The sequence below is a fragment of the Miniopterus schreibersii genome (assembly GCF_964146895.1).
Source record: "Miniopterus schreibersii genome assembly, chromosome: 2".
Classification (NCBI taxonomy): Eukaryota; Metazoa; Chordata; class Mammalia; order Chiroptera; family Miniopteridae; genus Miniopterus; species Miniopterus schreibersii.
In genome coordinates, this window is record NC_138102.1 from 143,707,174 (window position 1) to 143,725,706 (window position 18,533).

At 45.8% G+C, this 18,533-nt stretch overlaps 2 protein-coding genes across 6 annotated transcripts in view; one reads left to right on the forward strand and one right to left on the reverse strand.

Annotated features, from left to right (window-relative positions):
- Nucleotides 1-18,533, forward strand: part of ARF3 (ARF GTPase 3) — a 53,063-nt gene that overhangs the window by 19,790 nt on the left and 14,740 nt on the right. For 2 of the 3 annotated variants that reach the window (XR_013998106.1, XR_013998107.1), the window contains exon 6: nucleotides 15,237-15,318. The exons of the other annotated variant lie outside the window; for it this stretch is intronic. The gene's annotated coding sequence lies outside the window, so the exon portion shown is untranslated. The remainder of the gene's footprint in view (nucleotides 1-15,236; nucleotides 15,319-18,533) is intronic. 3 annotated transcript variants of the gene reach the window in all.
- Nucleotides 567-15,259, reverse strand: DRC2 (dynein regulatory complex subunit 2). 3 transcript variants are annotated; one of them, XM_081127066.1, is made up of 8 exons: nucleotides 14,894-15,259; nucleotides 14,186-14,353; nucleotides 10,805-10,974; nucleotides 10,148-10,286; nucleotides 8,900-9,097; nucleotides 8,478-8,696; nucleotides 7,737-7,889; nucleotides 567-3,905 (listed from the first exon to the last, which is right to left on the reverse strand). In XM_081127066.1, exons 1-8 carry the CDS (start codon nucleotides 15,023-15,025, stop codon nucleotides 3,828-3,830), a joined length of 1,257 nt encoding a protein of 418 aa, XP_080983192.1. In that variant the 5' UTR covers nucleotides 15,026-15,259; the 3' UTR covers nucleotides 567-3,827. The 3 variants fall into 3 exon arrangements, with proteins under 3 accessions (XP_080983192.1, XP_080983191.1, XP_080983193.1); XM_081127065.1 differs by lacking the exon at nucleotides 567-3,905 and adding an exon at nucleotides 6,838-7,626; XM_081127067.1 differs by lacking the exons at nucleotides 567-3,905; nucleotides 8,478-8,696; nucleotides 8,900-9,097 and adding an exon at nucleotides 6,849-7,626.

Genomic DNA, 18,533 nt, shown 5'->3' on the forward strand with positions numbered 1-18,533 from the left:
TATTCAGTTACTCCCTGTTCCCCTTCCAGTTTTCCTTTTCAGCCCCCCTCCTGTTATTAAAATAAGCCACCACCTCAAGGACCAGTGCTTCTGCCCTTATGAAACCCTGGAACTGCTCCAACTAGACACCCCTTTATCAACTCCATAATCTTTAATTATTACCCTCTTATTCCTCAAAATCTGAAGACACTTTTCTTCCAGGCTCCTCAGAAGTCCTGCTTGGTGACAGGTTATTGATTGATAAGTTAGGAGCTCCTTTCCCAAGTGCTGCATTTGTATAATAAATAGATACCTTCCAGAGCTTCAGCCTCTCATAAGATAATGATAATGGAGAGGACTTCAGCTGGGTGGCAATTGAACAAACTTGGGAGAGGACGACCTAGTCCCTTCTGACCCTTAGTTAGCACTCAGTTTAGGATTCTAAGAAAAAGCTGGAGGGAGTCCTCTTGTGGCAGTTGTTTAAACCCAGCTTCTTTGGGGGTACATGAAGGAATGATGGGGCTACTTAACTTGGAAGGTAAATGCTTAGCACTCGGATCTTAAGACAAACGGCAACCACATCTTCTCAGAACATGAACAGCTCTTTATTCATTACTTGTCAGGAGACCAGGGCTTAGGGTCCATTTCAGGATTATCCGGGCAAGGGAGCTTCCAAAATGAGCCTAGAGAAAGCCAGTGGAAGGCCTTGGGTGGGTCCAGGTGGGATGGAGGACAGAACTGTCCCCTTCATTCCAGAGTATGGGTGCAGCGATGGGGAGAATGAGTGTGTGGGTATGTATGAGTTCCTCAGACTAGAGGTATAAGGCCTGAAAGCTCTGGGGAGTTACTGCATCACTTCCAGTCCAAGTGCCTAGATTGGTCAGAGCAGAAAATCGACAGGTATTTATTTAGTACCTTCTGTTTCCAGACCTGTGCTAAGAATGGAGTCAAACCACTGTACTGAGGGAGAGACCTGGAAATTCATTTCTGGGATACTCTGGAATTCTTTGAAATACCCATAGTGCACCACGTGGGATAGCGACAGTTGGGGAATAATTATGTAGGGGATATCCTTTCCTTTGCTGCTGCTTGGCACAGGCAGGGGTGTCTCTGGGCAGGTGGTCATAATACTAAGAACAGGCTTTTTTTCCAGTTCTGAAGGATGTGGAGGTAGGAGGGCCAAAGTCCAGTTTTCTACTTTCTAACCTGGTGATTGGAGGGATGGTGTATCATGCTGGTTACTGGGAATGATAGGAACTAAATGACTTCCTTCCTCTGCAGGTTTTTCATTATTGAGTTTCCTGGCCTTGTTTGCTGGGATGGGGTTAAGCATGACCCTGAGTTCCTGAGAAAAGGGTTAGGTCTGAGGAAATCTGAACCTTGAGTACAGTGAAGGGGGGCGGGGGGCAGTGCCACTGCAGGCAGTGGTTAGAGGTCTGGAAGTGAGGAACTTGGATCGGGACTGTTCACCATCAAGGCTTGAAGAGGTGAGTGCCTGCTTGTGTGTCACTTTAGTCAGGGGCTGCAGGAAAGAGGATATGAACTCTAGTTTAGGAGTAAATCTGGCCTCTGAACTGGATATGGTGGAGTAGAGAGCGCACTCAAGCCAGAACTCTGGCTATCTGTACCCAAAACTGAATAACTCTACCCTACCACCCTTCCTCCAAACCAGGTGTTGAGAGCTGTCTCTGAGGAGGTCTGGCCAGCCAGTCCAGGTCAGATGGGAGATTTCAGAATAAACTTGTCTACCTCGCACCTCCATCCTTCCATCCCATACATTGTTAAGAGCTATCCTAGAACAAAATTGAGTACTAGGCCTTTTAAGGGTTGTGGGGCTTAGCTTGGGGTTCTGAACCACAGGGATTTGGATATTCTGAGTTCTGAAAGAGGGGTGCCCTCTTGGCTTTGGGTAATAGATAAGCAATGGGGCATCTTGTTTTTGCCTATGCCAGATCTTGCATTAATGGGATGATACCTCCCTGGCTAGAACAGCTGCAGGGGAGAGTGGGGAGGGAGGTAATACTTCATTCTTGGATGAATGAGTGCATAACCATACCTTTAAAGCGAAAATATCTAGTACCCTGGCTGGGTGGCCCAGTTGGCTGGAGTGTTGTCTCATACACCAAAAGGTTGTGGGTTTGATCCCCAGGGTCAGGGCAGTTGGGGCGCATACAGGAGGCAACTGATCAGTGTTTCTCACATGTGTTTCTCGATTTCTCTCTCAAAAATCAATAAAAACATATCCTCCGGTGAGGATTAAAAAAAAAGAAGAAGAAAAGAAAACTAGAATCTAGAGAGTCAGGGTGTGCATGCCCTTAAAAATATGGCATTAGCCCTGGCCGGTGTGTGTAGTGGTTAGAGTGTTGACCCATGCACAAAAGGGTGTATGTTGAGTGCAGTCTGTTTGTTTACATCAGCATCACCACAAACTGGTCTATGACACTAGGACAGCTATGATATCTATGACATCACTAGGCTATAGGATTTTTTTTAGCTCCATTATAATCTTAAGGGACCACCATTGTATGTGTGGTTTATCATTGAAGTGTCATGCAGCGCAGGACCATTTATCTTGTTAGTTTATTTAATATTTAATTTAAGAAATTTTGTAACCAAAGTAATTTTTGTAAAACACTAAAACAATATATAAATATACAGTGTAACATGTGGAACCTGTTCCCTTCTACTGTTTTCCCATCCCCAAAGGTAACCACTCTCAGCTATTTGGTGAGCATCCTTCTAGTTCCTTTTCTAAATATACTACACAAATTTGGGGAGAGGTTAAACTCTATAAAGGAGCTAATCACGTCTTGTTTTTTAAAACAATGTATACATTTGAGATTTTCCATATTAGTATAGTTAGGTCTTTGTTTTTAGTGTTTTTTTTTAGTATTGTATATTTATTCAAAATAAAACTTTTGTGTAGAATCTGTTATGTGGAGGGTATTGTTCAGCTAGTACCTGGGGGACTTCAGACATGGTCACAAACTTGTCCTTGCCATCAGTGAGCTCATTTTTTAAAGGAGATGGGGAGGAATGAGTGGGGCATACACAAATAACCACAACACAAGAAAAATAATGTCTTTGAGTGTATACCTGAAGTTCAGAAGTAAGGGAACTCACTTCTAGCTCAGAATCGGTGATCATTGAGCTTGGCCTAGAGTGAGCTTGACAGGTGAAGGAAGAGCATGGACCCTGGGCACAGAGATGAAAACATGATGCAGGTTCACCTGATGTCAGACTTCCAAAAATTCCAAGTTGAAAGGTTGGGAGTGAGAGAGGGATGCTGCCTTTGATAACTGCTGGAGTGGGATGGCCCAGCCAAATGCTGCAGGGATAGGTGTGAGGAGACCTGTATCTTTGAGGCAAGGTCAGAGAGCAAACCAGCTGGACTCCGGCAATCTTGGGTTTGAATTCACCACCTAGCTAGATGACCTTGGGCAAGTTACTTCACCTGAGCACCCAGTTTCTCATCTGTAAAATAGAAACAATTATGCCTACCTTTCTGGGTGGCTTTGAGGATTACAGACCAGTGCCTGTCACACAGTAGGTAGTAATGGGTGCTATTGTGTGTCCCAGCCCCTAGCCTCCAGATCTTAGAGGGTAGGGAGGGCTCCCTGTGGCCTCCTCCCTCCAGGAGGTGGGGACAAGGTGGAGGAAGGGCTGCAGGAGGAGGAGCTGATGCGTCTCGGACCCACCCCCGTCCCGTTCAGTCTGGCCTGGGCGCTGAGGGAACCGCTGTGCTAGCCACCGCCACCCTAGCAGCCTGTCCTGGTGTCCCCCGGCCTGCTCCGCGTTCAGTCATGAGCCTGCGCCCTTCTCTGCTCCCGCTCTGTCTGCTGCCGCTGCTACTCGGTGGGACGGTGTGTCGGGCTGAGACTGGGTTCGAAACCGAAAGTCCTGTCCGGACCCTCCAAGTGGAGACCCTGGTGAGGAGATTGTCCCAGTCAGTGGGGCAGGTCCTGTGCGCGAATACAGGTCTAAGTGAATCTGCGAGCCGGGAGAAGTGCGGGGACTGAGTTGGGAGGTGTTGGGTCTAGGGGCATCTTGGAGGATCCTCCGTGACTCCTGTAGTCCGATCATAGGTGGAGCCCCCCGAACCGTGTGCGGAGCCCGCCGCCTTTGGAGATACGCTTCATATACACTACACGGTGAGGGGCTTGGGGGGGCCCAGGCGGAGCCTGGGAGGGGCGGAGACCTGATGAAACACGTCAGCTTTGGCTTGGACACGTGGCATGTGGTGGGGGAGTAACAGGGCTCTGGGGTCTTCTAGCACGTGGCAGGCGGAGAGTGAGGGAAAGCTCCTTTTCCCTGCCCATTTCCCCTCCCTGCTTTCCCCCCAGTTCCTCCTGGGCACCAAGAAGTGAAGGGCGGAGAGATCTCCAAGAAGTGCCAGCCCTTTGGGGCTTCCTGCTCCCTTCTGCCCCCAGGGGAGTGCTAGGCGGCCGCTGCTAGGGGCTTGCCCCGCCCCGCAGCCCAGGTGAGCTCGGCGTCTGCGGGGAGGGAGCGGTAATAGCTGTGTGCTCCGGATGCTCTTCCCCCAGGGCAGCTTGGTAGATGGACGCGTTATTGACACTTCCCTGACCAGAGACCCTCTGGTTATAGAACTTGGCCAAAAGCAGGTGATCCCAGGTATGTGACCAGTGCCTCCTACTCTTTATCCCAACCTGAGTGCTTTCTTAACCCCTTCAACCCCTAAGCTACCTTAGAAATGCCCCTGGAGTGAGTAAGACCCACGTCTCTCCCAGCCACCTCCTGAGGTTCAAACCCCACTTCTAATACCCCTCTTGCCCCATACCCTACTGGAAAGAAGCAGAGATTTGAGAAGTGGGGAGCTCAACTAAGGGTCAAGGGAGAACCTTCGATCTCCACTCCTGGGGTTTTGGGAATGAAGGTAGCTTCCTGTTCAGTTGTGTCTTCTTCCTCAAGGTCTGGAGCAGAGCCTTCTAGACATGTGTGTGGGGTGAGTATCTGGGCAGAGATGGACTTGGGTACTCCCTTTGCATGGGGAGAGGCCTTTCACTGCTATCCCTGCTCCTAGAGAAGGCAGGAGAACATGGGGTAAAGGACCCTGGCTTTGTATCTGGGCATTGGGACCCCTGAGGGCATCCAAAGCCTCTCTGCCTCTCTGGCTGTGGGTTTTGTTGGAGGAGTTGAGGCATATAGGGGGATGGACACCTTTGCTGGTCAACCTGTTTGGTGCCAGGTGGGAAAGTTCATCTTTTGGGTATGAATACCCAGAGTTTTGCTGGTGGGGCTTCAGATGGACTGAATCCATTGGTCCACCTGGTCCCACCCCTGGCTGTGACTTATATTCTTTCCCTCAGAGAAAAGCGAAGGGCAATCATTCCTTCTCACTTGGCCTATGGAAAACGGGGATTTCCACCATCTATTCCAGGTAACTTGACTACAGTGCTCTCTCAAACCATCGAAATACCCAGTCTCTAAGAGCTACACAATTTGTCTGTAGCTTGAGAAGGTCTAAACTCAGTTTGCTAAAAGGACAGGAGTGGCTAGGGCCTCCTTCTGGATGGCCCCTTTTTTCCTGCTTATATCACCATAGGGACTAGAGAAGCTGTTAAGATCCCTGGCTTGCCCTGTGGCAGCCAGCAGCTTTTTAGAACGGAGACACCTGTTGTGCCGCATGGATCTGCTGCCTGTGTCACCCTTCCCAGAATTCTGGACTTCTTAGTTGCTTTTTTCCTACAATTCCAAACTGTGTCATTTGTGCGGTTGGCATGGCTTCTCACCATATGTCCACCCTTCCTTTTAGCCTTCACCAGGGAAGAGATAGTAAAAATGATCACAGTCAAGTAATTTAAAATGAAATGAAACAAAAAACAACTTTTAAAAGCCAAGCCTACCCCATAACTTTAAAAGCTCTCACGGATCACTGCTGATATCTACTCTTGAAGGCCTGGGATTGGACAGATTTCTCAACATGTGTATCTCTTGCTTTTGCTTATAACAAATGTTCTATGAGCTAAAGTGTGTTGTATATCAGAGTATTAGGGTAAAAGCTCTTATCCCAGTTCCAGCATAGAGAGAGAGCTGGAAAGAGAATAGGGGGACTAAAGAGAAACAAACTCTTACCCAAAACTCTATTACCTTCTGCTTTCTAGTACTGCTTCTATCTGCATGTTTCTCCCCATGCCCCACCCCTTATTTCTTAAAGACACATCCTTCTTTCTCTCCAGCTCTAAGGTTAAAACACTTAACTTTTCTAACAACTGCATTGAATATGCTCATTGGTGGAATTCTTAAAAGTCTAGTTTAAATTCAATTAATTTCAGCCCTGCAAAGATTGTATCCATGTGGCTGTTTAGAAATGCAGTACAGTTAGTATTGAGGTATCTCTCTCATAAATGGAGAACAGCGTGTACCTTTCAGATACACAGAAAGTTTTCCTGTGCTGTCAAAGACCCATTATGGACACCAAGCCACATTTGTATATTGGGGGTATGACTATCACTAGACTCTGCTCATAACCGTCTCTGCCTTTGTTTAAGGGAACTCAACCCCATATTTAAATCTTGCTGGCTTCATGGTTGTTGCTCTGGTGTAGCCTGCCTTCCTTGTTTTCATGCATTCAGAGTCCTGGATAAACTGCACAGAGATTCTAACCCTCACCTCCTCTCTGCCTCCAGCGGATGCAGTGCTGCAGTTTGACGTGGAGCTGATTGCACTGATCCGAGCCAACTACTGGCAAAAGCTGATGAAGGGCATTTTGCCTCTGGTAGGCATGGCCATGGTGCCAGCCCTCCTGAGCCTCATTGGGTATCACCTATACAAAAAGGCCAACAGACCTAAAGTCTCCAAAAAGAAGCTTAAGGAAGAGAAACGAAACAAGAGCAAAAAGAAATAATAAATAATTTTTAAAACTTCTTTGCATTCTTCACCTGATACTTTCTGAGGCTACTTTTGTAAGTGGGAATGAGGTGAAGGGGCTGGGGAAAAGGCATTCTGAGTTGGATTTTGTCTGGCGTGGAGGTATTTAGAGGCTTTGGATCACCTCTTCGCCTTGCCACCTCTTCGTGTCCTAACTTACCCCCAGGACCTGTTCTTGAATCTTCCCATCAGATCTCTAGGTCCTGAAGGTATGGGTTTTGGCTCCCATAGTGCCCTGACTCCAGGAGCAATGCTTCATTGAGAAATAAGCCTGGTAGTTGCCTAGTTATTCTTTCCATGCCCTGGGGCTACTATATTGCCATTGTTCTCAAAGTAGACTGCTCTGTCCAGTATGGCAAAGATATAAGGAGCTCATGAACTCTATGGGAACTTTTAATAACAAAAATTTCTCTGGAGGTTTGAAGAGGTTTTCTCTTTGTATCACAGGATGTGGGAGATCACGAGGGCTGCCTCAATGATGTTGTATGTGGTTGGACATTTTTTGTCACCTGGCTGGGTTGTAGGTGTGGACAAGGGCTGGGGTAAGTTACTTCGGTGGTTGACAATGAAGAGTGGGTTGAGCTGGCTCAGCACTTCATCACTCACTGAGATGCCATCCAAGTACTGCTTGAGCATCTCCCGCAGCTTCCCATTAATCTTTAACAATTGGGCACGTCTATGTTGGAGGCTCAGTTGCTCCAGTTTCACTTTGTTGTACCTTTTCCAGAAATTCTCCATCCCTATGTAGTCTGCTATCACCTGGGAATTGATTTAAAAGGAGGTATGTGGTGGGGCCTATTAGTGAATAAAGCCCAGGGTCCCATTATCCCCAACTTTAAGCCAAGACCTCTGGGCCCTAGGAACTTTACCTTTGCCAGCTCCTCAGTAAGCACCTCTGGGCTGATTTCCTCTGTCTCCTCCTGCTCCTCGGGAGTAAATGTAGATGAATAAAAAGGCAGCACTTTTTCTTCCTCTGTTTCAAATTTCCTGCATATTTCAGCAAGTTTAAGGATCCTTTCACCCTATTGAAAGCAGGAAGACACTTTTTATTAGAATAGTGGAGTTGATTCCCTGGTTCACGCATCCAAGTGGGAGACAAGAGTAATATACACATCTAAAACAGAGTGCTTACTGTGTGCCTTGCACTATTACAAGAATTTTATATTCTTATAAAATGCACTCTTTTTTTTTTTATCTTCACCCAAGGATATTTTTCCATTGCTTTTCAGAGAGTGGAAGGGAGAGGAAAAAACACACATTGATGTGAGAGAGACAAATTGATTGGTTGCCTCCCACACACACCCCGAACGAGGCCGGTGATCGAGCCTGCAACCAAGGTATGTGCCCTTGGCTGGAATCAAACCCAGGATCCTTCAGTCCAAGGTCTGATGCTCTAACCACTGAGCAAAACCAGCTAGGGCATAAAATGCACTCATTAATTCATTCAATTTAAAATGTGAGAGGGGAGAGAACATGAAATTAAAAAGATATTCCAAGTATCCACTCAGGCAGGAAGCAGGAGGAAGCCTCGTCTACTGCTCTCAAACCCCTTTTACTTTGCAAGGAGACCGGGTTCCTTGGTTTTGTTTGGATCACCCTCTCCTTATTACCTTGTCGACAATCTTTCTCAGGGCTTTGAGGGTTGCATTACTCTCCAGTGTGAGTTTGACTAAATTCCCCTGTGCTGTTTCCCGGGCCTGAGTCCTTTGGGCCTTAAGTTTTCGTAGTTGTACAAGAACCAACTCCTTGTCATCACGAATGTACTGGTTCTGTTCTTCACTCTCACGGCTGTGCACCAGGATCTTGCCTTTTACAATAATTATGGAATCCTGGAAGAACAGAGTAGATTAGAGGAAACACTGTACTAGCTGAAGGTCTCCAGTCAGACAGGTAGAAGAACAGTTTGGGGACTGAAATCAAAGTATAGCATCCTTGCCCAACCAGTGATGAGGCCTAGTGGAAATTGGGGGAAGGTAAACAGGGGATAATGGAGCAGTTAAAGCAATGAGTATTTTTCGTTGGCTGCACTAACCTGTAGTTTCTGTATTCTTTTCATCTGTGCTTCAATATCTTTGGAGCTCTTCTCGTCCTTCACCTTCAGGGTCTCGAAGGCAATCTTTCGATCCTCTGTGGCATCAGTGTAATGCTTGAGTGCATCCTGGAACCTTCTCCACAGATCTTCTACTACATTCTCTAGTTGCAGTCTTAGAAAGTGCTTCTCTTCTATATTCTAGGAAGTGGCCCCAAAATAGCCAATGCTTGGAATTACCCTATTAGTGCCCTTTCACGTCCACCAGCAACCTCACACTCTTGCATTGTTTATAGCATAGTATAGTGCAGGGGTTGCCAATGAAAATGCCTACAAAGACCAAGCAGATGATAATATAAATAAATGCTGTGGGCTAGATGGGGCCTATGGTGAGCCAGAGAGGAAATGCTCTTTGGTGGGGGGAGTGGGGAAGGCACAGCTGCTGGGTTCCACAGCTGTCTCCATTTGGAAATATTTACCTAGATCTTAAAATTTTTCAAGAGAAGCTGAAAATTTGGATTTTTATGTAAAGTTCTCCTAATTTTTAAATGTAGGGCCCTGATTAAAATTTTTTACAGCCTGGCTGGGCGTGGCTCACTGGTTGAGCATCAACCTAGGATCCAGGAGGTCGTGGTTCGATTCCCAGTCAGGGCACATGCCCAGGTTGCAGGCTCAATCCCTAGTCAGGGGTGTGCAGGAGGCAGCCGATCAATGATGACTCTCTCATCAATGATGTTTCAACTCTCTCTCTCTCCCTCTCTCTGAAATCAATAAAAATATATTTTTAAAAAATTTTTATAAAACACTACAGGGAAAAATAAAAACATAGAACCCCATACCCAAACCCAGGTCTGCAGGCTAGTTAGTTTGCAACCTCTAGGATGGTGGAAAGCATTTTGGGCCAAGGGGCCAGAGACTGAATTCTCCTTCCACTCTGCCACAAACCAGCAGCATGAGTTTGTCAGGTCATTTTATTTTTGTGGGCTTTAGTTCCTTCATCTACAAATCACAGGGATGAAGCCAGATCTCCATGTTGCTTTTTAGCTCTAAAATGCATTTCCTTGATATTTTATAATGATCCTTCCTCCTGACCAATTTTCACAAAAGTACAAAAGGCAGTAGGGGTACCTATAGTAGCAACAAGCATTTTATTGGTTATGTTGGTTAAAGGGATCTCTTTGAGCTCTGCTAGCCTTGAGCATTTTTCTCTCACTTCTCTCCCAGCTCTTGCCCATTACTTCCCCTCTGTACCTTGTTTTTGAGATCATCCCACATGCTCTGGAACTCCAGCTTGCTTTCATACTCAGAATCTATATAGTTCTGTTCCATGGCCATGAAGACATCTTGTAGGTAGTGAATCTCTTTTTCATGTTGGTCAATAATTGTCTTCCTATGGGAGATAAGACACTGTCCCTGCTCTGAGGGATAAAGCATATGGACCAATAATGACAACTCAAAGTAGTGTGTAATAAAACTATATGAATGGCACAAACTCTCAGGTACTGAAGGAGAACACGGGAGGAGGGCTCTATTCCTTTTAGGGCCCAAAAGAATGAACACGATTATTTTATTTTGCTTTTTGAATAGGTTAATATATTCATATAATATAAAAATCAAAAAGTGCAAAAGATTATAGTGAGAAGTCTCCTTCTTGTTCCTGTCCCCTGCCAGATGGGTAATATTTTGATAGTTGAAAGTGGGTGGTGAGGTATTACAAATAGAGACCTGGCACCGGCAAAGGAAGGCTAAGGCCACAGCTTAAACCTAAATTAGTTTAGAAGGAAGTCAGGATCTTTTCTGCTGGGTGTAATGTAATTAAGGTGGGATGCTCCAGGCTGCTGGCCACCTGCTTACAGAGAACTCCTTGTAATAGGCTCTGTATACTCCCCTGGACTCAAACCCCCATACCTTTCTGTCTCAAACTCCTTGGTTAGGGTCTCCAGCTCCATGTTGTAATTCTCCTCCAGGAGGTTGAGTCGGCATCTCTGCAGGGCCAGCAGGTGGTCAATGTTGTGCAAGTGGCTGCGAAGGGCGTGGCCATACTGCTCCTCGGCTTCTGACAGGTCCTTAGCTAAAGACTGGGTAGGAAACAGAGAGTTACCATTTTGGCTGGATGGCTTCTGTGTGAGAAAATAAAAAATATATTCAGCTGATTAGTTGGATGGTATTAATGGCATTTCCTCCTAGCTCCTAATGCCAGTTCTTTGGCTATAGGAGTACTGGTTCTCCCACTCTTGAATGTAAAGTCAGAGTGACATCAGAGAACCCCATATAGCCAGCCAAGTCCTAGGGACAACAAACATTTACAATAATGGGGCTACCACTAAAAGGAATCAGAGATTCTCAGAGAAATGGCTGCTTTGAAATCTGAGGCCAAAATAAACAAGTTGAACATAGGATGTCTTGTCAGGGAAGAGAAGGAATCAAGCATTTGCCCCACCTTTCTTATATAAACTATACCTTTGGGTAAATGATGGGAAGTATCTCTCTTTTTTTTTTAACCCTCACTCGAGGATATTTTTTCCATTGCTTTACAGAGCGGAAGTGGGGTGGGGGGAGGATTGGTTGCCTCCTGCATGCACCCTGACTGGGGCAGGGGATGGAGCCTGCAACCAAGGTACATGCCCTTGGCCGGAATTGAACCTGGGACCCTTCAGTCCTTGGGCCACTGAGCCAAACCAGCTAGGGTGGAAGTACCTCTTTATAGACTTATTCAAGCTAATACATGAAAAAGGAAGGATACCATTAGGAAAACCAGCATTTTGCAAACCCCAATGAATTAATGAGAATCAACAGCTGCTAACATCACAAAAAGAGAGATAATTAGACATTTATGTGCCTCCTGATGGAAGAACACAACACCTCCAGGCTTCTAGATCCAATTACCTACCAAGACAGAAGAAGGGCAAAGTAACATGTTAAACTACAATACAGAATATTATGCAGTTATGAAAAACAAAATGAAAAGCCCTTTATGGGCTAATGTGGAATAATCCCCAGGACATATACTTAAGTGAAAAAGGCAATGGGTAGAACAGTACATAATACTACCATTTGTGTAAAAAAAGGTTTACTCATGAAACTAAAATTATTGGGATGGGCATTGGGTAGCTGGAAGGAACCAATGGGAAGGAACCTTTCACTATGTAACTTTTTATCTTTTGAATTTTGGACAATGGGAATGTATTACCCATTCAAAAAAGTGAAATAAGCCCTGGCTGGTGTGTTTCAGTTGGGAGAGTGTAGTCCCATGCACCAAAAAGTCATTGGTCCGATTCCCGGTCAGGGCACATGCCCAGGTTGCTGGCTCGATCCCCAGTAGGGGGCGAACAGGAGGCAGCCAATTGATGTTTCTCTCCCTCTCCCTTCCTCTCTCGAAAATCAATAAAAATATTTTTAAAAATTAAAATAAAATTAGAGTAAATAAAACAAAGAAGCATTTACTGAGTTCCCATATGATCCAAAACACCTTGAGTCCACTCACTGTGAACTACCACAACCTCTATGCATAGCTAACTTATACCATATATGTTTACATGAAAAAGGATCTTATGAAATAGGTTCTGATAATGGATGACTATTTACTCAATGAATGTTTACCAAACCTGCTATGATCAGCACTGTGCTGGATGCTGAGAATTCAGATATTAAAAGACATGCTCACTGCCCTCAAAGGAGCTTGCAGTCTTGCAGTAGGAGAAGAGTTATATAAACAGAACATTACAGTTTAACATGGAAATTGCTACGAGGTTAATGATTTACCAATGGCCATGGGATATAAAGGACTGAGTGCCTACATTTAACTAAGAGCACTGGGAAAGGCTTCACAGAAGAGATGTCATTTGTATCACTCTTGAAGGAGGAGTAAGTTTGCCAGGGAGACTGAGGAGATGGGAAAATTCCAGACAGAGGAAACAACATGTACAAAGGCACAGGTAAGAAACAAGGCTGGCTGTGTGAAAGGTACAGGTAGAGGGTAAATCTTGAAGGGCTTTGCTGTTCTTTCCATAGAGTATGGATTTTTTCCTGTAGAAGAGGGGAGCCACTAAGGAGATTTAAGCAGTGGAATGACAAGATCAGATTTTGTTTTAGAAAGATAATATGGAGGTTCAGGTCAAGATGGTGGCATAGATAAAAGCAGTATTTGAATCCTACCACAACCACATCAAAATTACAACTAAACTACAGAACAACCATCATTAAGAACCACCTGAAGCCCTAGCTGGTTTTGCTCAGCGGTTAGAGCATCTGCCTGCAGACTGAAGGGTCCCAGGTTCGATTCCAGCCAAGGGCACGTACCTTGGTTTCAGGCTGACCCCCAGAGCCCCATGCAGGAGGCAACTAATCAATGTGTCTCTCTCATATCGATGTTTCTCTCTCCCTCCCTTCCTCTCTCTCTGAAAAGCAATGGAAAAAATATCCTCTAATGAGGATTAAAAAAAATTAAAAATTAAAAGAACCACCTGAAATCTAGCTGAACAGAAGTCCTCCAATTAAGGATATAAAGTAGAAGCCACATTGAGACTGATAGGATGGACAGAGCTGCTGAATGGCTGGTCCCACACCCACATGTGGAGGGATATCTCGATGCAGAGGTCCCCCCCTGAGGCACGAGGGGTCCCAGCCCCACACTAAGTTCCCCAGACCAGGGTTCCAGTGCCAGGAAGAGAAGTCCCCATAATTTTTGACTATAAAAACCAGTTGGGGATCGTGGCTGAGTGAGATGAGGGCTTCTGGAGTCGCCCCAGGCAGTTCTTCTTAAAGGGCCCACACATGAACTTACTCAGACTCACTTGCTTTGAGCTCCAGTGCTAGGGCACCAGGGAAGAACTGAGTTGTCGGGCAAGGAACTGAGTTGTCTGGCATCAAGGCAAGAGCTGGAGGACCAGCTTTTTCCCCAGACAGAAGTGCTGGCAAAGCCATTGTTCTTTTTCTGCGCCTTCCCCCCACAGAGCCTGCAGGCCGGTACCATATCTGAGTCTCCATCAACCTGGCTAACACTGTAGGTAAGGTCTACTGTGCCTCAGAACTCTAATATTGTATAGTAGTGGTTTGGGGCAGTAGATGACTAAAAAGAATGGCTCCTCTAAGTGAGGGAGAAGGATGACCACCCAATATTCTATTTTTAATTTTAGTGAAAATTGTTATCACCAATAGCCTGGCTTCATCACAACCTGCTTCTTGTGAGAGCTTTAAGATTGAGTAATTAATTAATTTTTCTAGGCCCATTCTATTAAGAGAAGAGAAAAGGCAGCCATATCCAAGTATTTCCTTGAGAAGAACACCTACCTTGATGACACTGTCCTTGCAGTCCACCACTCGTTCAAATGTCTGGCTGAGGATCTCAATGTCCTTATGAAGCTCTCTGGTCTTGACTTCTCGAAGAACAGTTCTCCACTGTGTGTTAATCTTATTAAGGTTCAGAGCACTATTGTGCTCCTCTTTGGCCAGCTTGTCCTGTGTGAAGGAATAAATGCACCCGAGGGAGGTCAGGGCCAAAAGCCCTGATGCAGTACAACAAACAAAATCATACTTAGTTTGTCCGCTGACACCTTTACCCTTTGTCTTTTCTGAGGGACCAAAGTTTCTAATGGCTAACACTCAGGTAGTTCCTGTTCTTGTTTTGGGAGAGTCTCAAGACAGGAACGGCCAGATGGCATTTTAAGGAGGAGAAAGGTGAATTTCCTTTAGGGTGGAGGCATCAGAGCAGGACACTGTAATGACCCATCTCCAGGGAGACTATCAGAATTTCAAACAGCTGGGACAGCTGATAGCATCTACTGTCCCAGTTCTGGGGCTCAGTTGTGACTACCAAGCTCTATACCACCGCTCCTCCTTCCAAACACTGCTGCCTGAAATCTAAGTATATTTGGGCCTCAAGATTTCCAGAGGAGGGAGGCCAGCATGAAAATGAGGCTGCCACGACAGGGTTAAAGCAGCAGGGTCAGAGCAAGGGGTGGGTGGGGTTGGGTAGGGAATAATGCAGAAAGCCATCACCTTCAAGAACTGGCTCAGGAGCCTCTCCTTCTTCTTGGCCATCTCCTCCTCTGCCAGCAACTTCTGCTGAAACAGAAGCAGCTGCTCCTCATCGGACAGGGGCGTCTTCGCCTTTTTTCCTTTCTTGGGCATAGCTGGCTAGTGGACTGGATCCAGGCAAGGGTCCTGGACCCGCCACGGCCAGCGTTACAGGGGGTAGAAAGAAAGCGTACCCAGAAAGAGGCCTTCTGGAACTGCCCCTGGACGGTAGGGGGACCGTAGATCTCAGTCCTGGGACAAGACAGAGCCTGGGAGAGCGGGGAGCCGGGGCTCTCAAGCTGAAAGACGCTTCTCCGTCTCCTAGCAACGGGATCTCGCTAAAATGGCGCTGAGGCTCGGAAGAGAGGCCCTGCCTTGGAGCGCCCTCTGCCTCCTGGAGGACCGCAGTGAGTTTTTGTTTTGTGTGGGTTTTTTTTATGGTGTTTTGTTTTGTTTTGCTTTGCTTTGCTTTGCTTTGCTTTGTGTTTTGTTTTTTGAGAGAGGGTCGTTTTACCTCACCAAATCCCTGGGCTCCTAACGGAACCTTTTAAAACCTTTTTTGTTTGTTTTTCACAGAATGGCCATATTCTAAAATACAGATAACAAATTTTGGAGAAACTGTAATATGGAGAAACGGGAACCCACATGCATTGCGGTGGGAATGTAAAATGGTGCAACCACTTTGGAAGACAGTTTGGCAGTTTATTTTCCCCCCTTACTCCTTCCTTCCTTCCTTCCTTCCTTCCTTCCTTCCTTCCTTCCTCCCTCCCTCCCTCCCTCCCTCCCTCCCTCCCTCCCTCCCTCCCTTCCTCCCTTCCTTCCTTCCTTCCTTCCTTCCTTCCTTCCTTCCTTCCTTCCTTCCTTCCTTCCTTCTTTCCTTCCTTCCATTGTCTATACTTAACAATTTATGAATCAGGCAGCATCCCATCTAGTAAACAGAGATTTGATCTAGCAGTTTCTTAAAATTTTAAACATAAATTTACCATGCAATAATTTACCATTATTTTACTTTTCGATATCAGTCTAAGATATCTGACTACATGATAGATATCATGCTACAATATGAATAAATCTCAAAAACATGCTGAGTGAAAGAAGCCAGACACAAGAGACCACATATTCACAGGGTCCTTTATGTGAAATATCCAGAAAAGGCAGAAGCATTGTGTCAGAGAAGGCAAATGTGTATCCAGAGTAAATGTCTATTTCAGTAAGAACAAAACACTGCCCTTGCATGATGGAAGTGGTCTAATGTAATCAACCTGTTCACCTAGGGGAATGGTGCCATGTAGGGGGACCTAGTGTTGGTCTTGGCTACTGGCAGATTGGGCACTCAGTGATTCCCATATCCTGGTTGGCCTTGGTAAGTGAAAGTTCATGTGGCTGAGTTCATGCATAACCTTTATTGCTTTGTTTATAAGTCTGTTGGGCAATGATAGGGTGGCTGGGAAAAGAGACTGACTGATAGCCACAGAACAAGTCATCTTATCCACTTGATTATTAAAGTCCTCTGCTGAGGTCACCCTTTGTGTGCATTCACATGGGACACAAATATCTTTACAATTTTTTGCCCATTCAGACAGGTCTACCCACATACCTCTTCTCCAAATTTCCTTATCACCAATTTTCTAACCATGTACCTTCCAAGTCCCTGACCATTCAGTCAAACCTTGTCCACAGCCATGAGTTGATATATATAGTTACACATCTGGCATTTCTCCTTCCAAGCAAAGTGAAGAACCAGGTGCACTGCTGAAAGCTCTGCCCACTGGGAAGATTTCCCTTCACCAACAGCCTTCAGAGATATCCCAGAAAAGGGCTGTGGTACTGCAGCTGTTCAGTTTTGGGTGGTGCCTGCATATCATGAAGAACCATTTGTAAACCTGCTTCTCCTCTTCCTCTGTCAACTGATTATAGGGAATCCCCCGGAGGCCATAGGTGTAGGCTGGAAGAGAGAGGGTATGGGCATTTCGGCTGCTTCTTCATGTAACTTTCTTGTGCGTTCAGGGTTTACTCAGCCCCATCTTGTAGATATAGTACCACATACATTTGATGATGGAGTGCTGCTGTGCATACCCAACTTTATGGCTCAGTGGGTCAGATAACACCCAGTTCATGGTGGAAAGCTCAGGTCACATAGAAACTTGGTGACCTGAACTCTCCATGGTGGCCCCATTCAGTTAAGCATTCAATTTCTACTAACACCCAGTAGTAGGCCAAGAGCTGTTTCTCAAAATAAGTGTTTTGTAGTTATCTGCAGAGAGTGGCAGGGCTTTACTCCAAAATTCTAAGGGCCTGGACTGTGGTTCTCCAATAGGGGCCTGCCGAAGTCTCCAAATAGCATCTCAGTCTGCCACTGCCACTCCAAGAACCATTGAATCTGCTGGATCATGTGGCCCAAGCAGCAGAGCAACTTGCACAGCAGCCTGACCTGTTGCAGAGCCTTCTCTTGTTCTGAGCCCCACCCCAAACTAGCAGCTGTTCAGGTCACTTGGTGAATAGGCTAGAGTAGCGTACCCATATGAGGAATGTGTTTCCTTCAAAATTCAAAGAGGCCCTTAGGTGTTATGCCTCTTTTTTGGTTGTAGGAGGGGCCAGATGCAACAACTTATCCTTTACTTTAGAAGGAATATCTTAATATGCTCTACACCATGGGTTCCATAAAATTTTGTTGATCAGGAAAGCCCCTAAACTATGGCTAGATCAGCTTCAATAGAGGGTGTTGGTATCCCATGGTCAGGAGGTCCCTCCTGGAATCCAGTGCATGGCAGTTAGCCTACATGCATCCCTCTGATGCCACAACAGAAGGACACCCCCCACATGGAATCTGAAATAGTTGGGGGCATGACTGAAGGCTCTGAGCACACACTTAAGCAGAACAAAGGCGTACCCACTGAGTATGAAATAGGGAAAGGGCCCTAGCCAATTTGGTTCAGTGGTTAGAGTATCGGCTGTAGACTGAAGGGTCCCGGGTTCAATTTTGGCCAAGGGCACATAACTTGGTTGCAGGCTCGATCCCCAGCCCGGGTCGGGGTGCGTGCAAGAGGCAACCAATAGATGTGTTTCTCTCTTTTTCCCTTTCACTTACTCCGAAAAGAGATGGAAAAAATATCCTTGGGTGAGGATTAAGGGAGGGAGGGAGGGACAGGGAAAGGTATTCCCACACAAGGTGATAAACCCAGCACAGGTCATAATGGGCTCTTTATGTCTTGGTAAGAAAGTGTGCCAGGACCAAAGTCCATTCTTACGTGGCCCAGCAAGGTTGGAAAGACTGTGCATGAGACTGCCTTTTCCAACAAAAGTTTTCCAACAGGTGATCAAGATCTCTGTGAGCTAAATTATGATATAAGGCTGCATAGTTGATACATCCCAGAGGTAGGCTAGTGAAAGTGTATTGCTGGCCTTGCCAACTGAAAGCAAACTGCTTCTGGTGGTTCTTATTGACAGGGATGGAGAAAAAGGCATTGCCAGATCAATAGCTGCATGTTAGGAACCTAAGGACTTGTGAATTTGCTCAAGTAATGGAACCACATCTGGCATAACAGCTGCAATTGGAGTCACCTCCTTATTAAGCTTATAGTAATCCACTGTCATTCTCCAAGATTCATCTGTCTTTTGCACA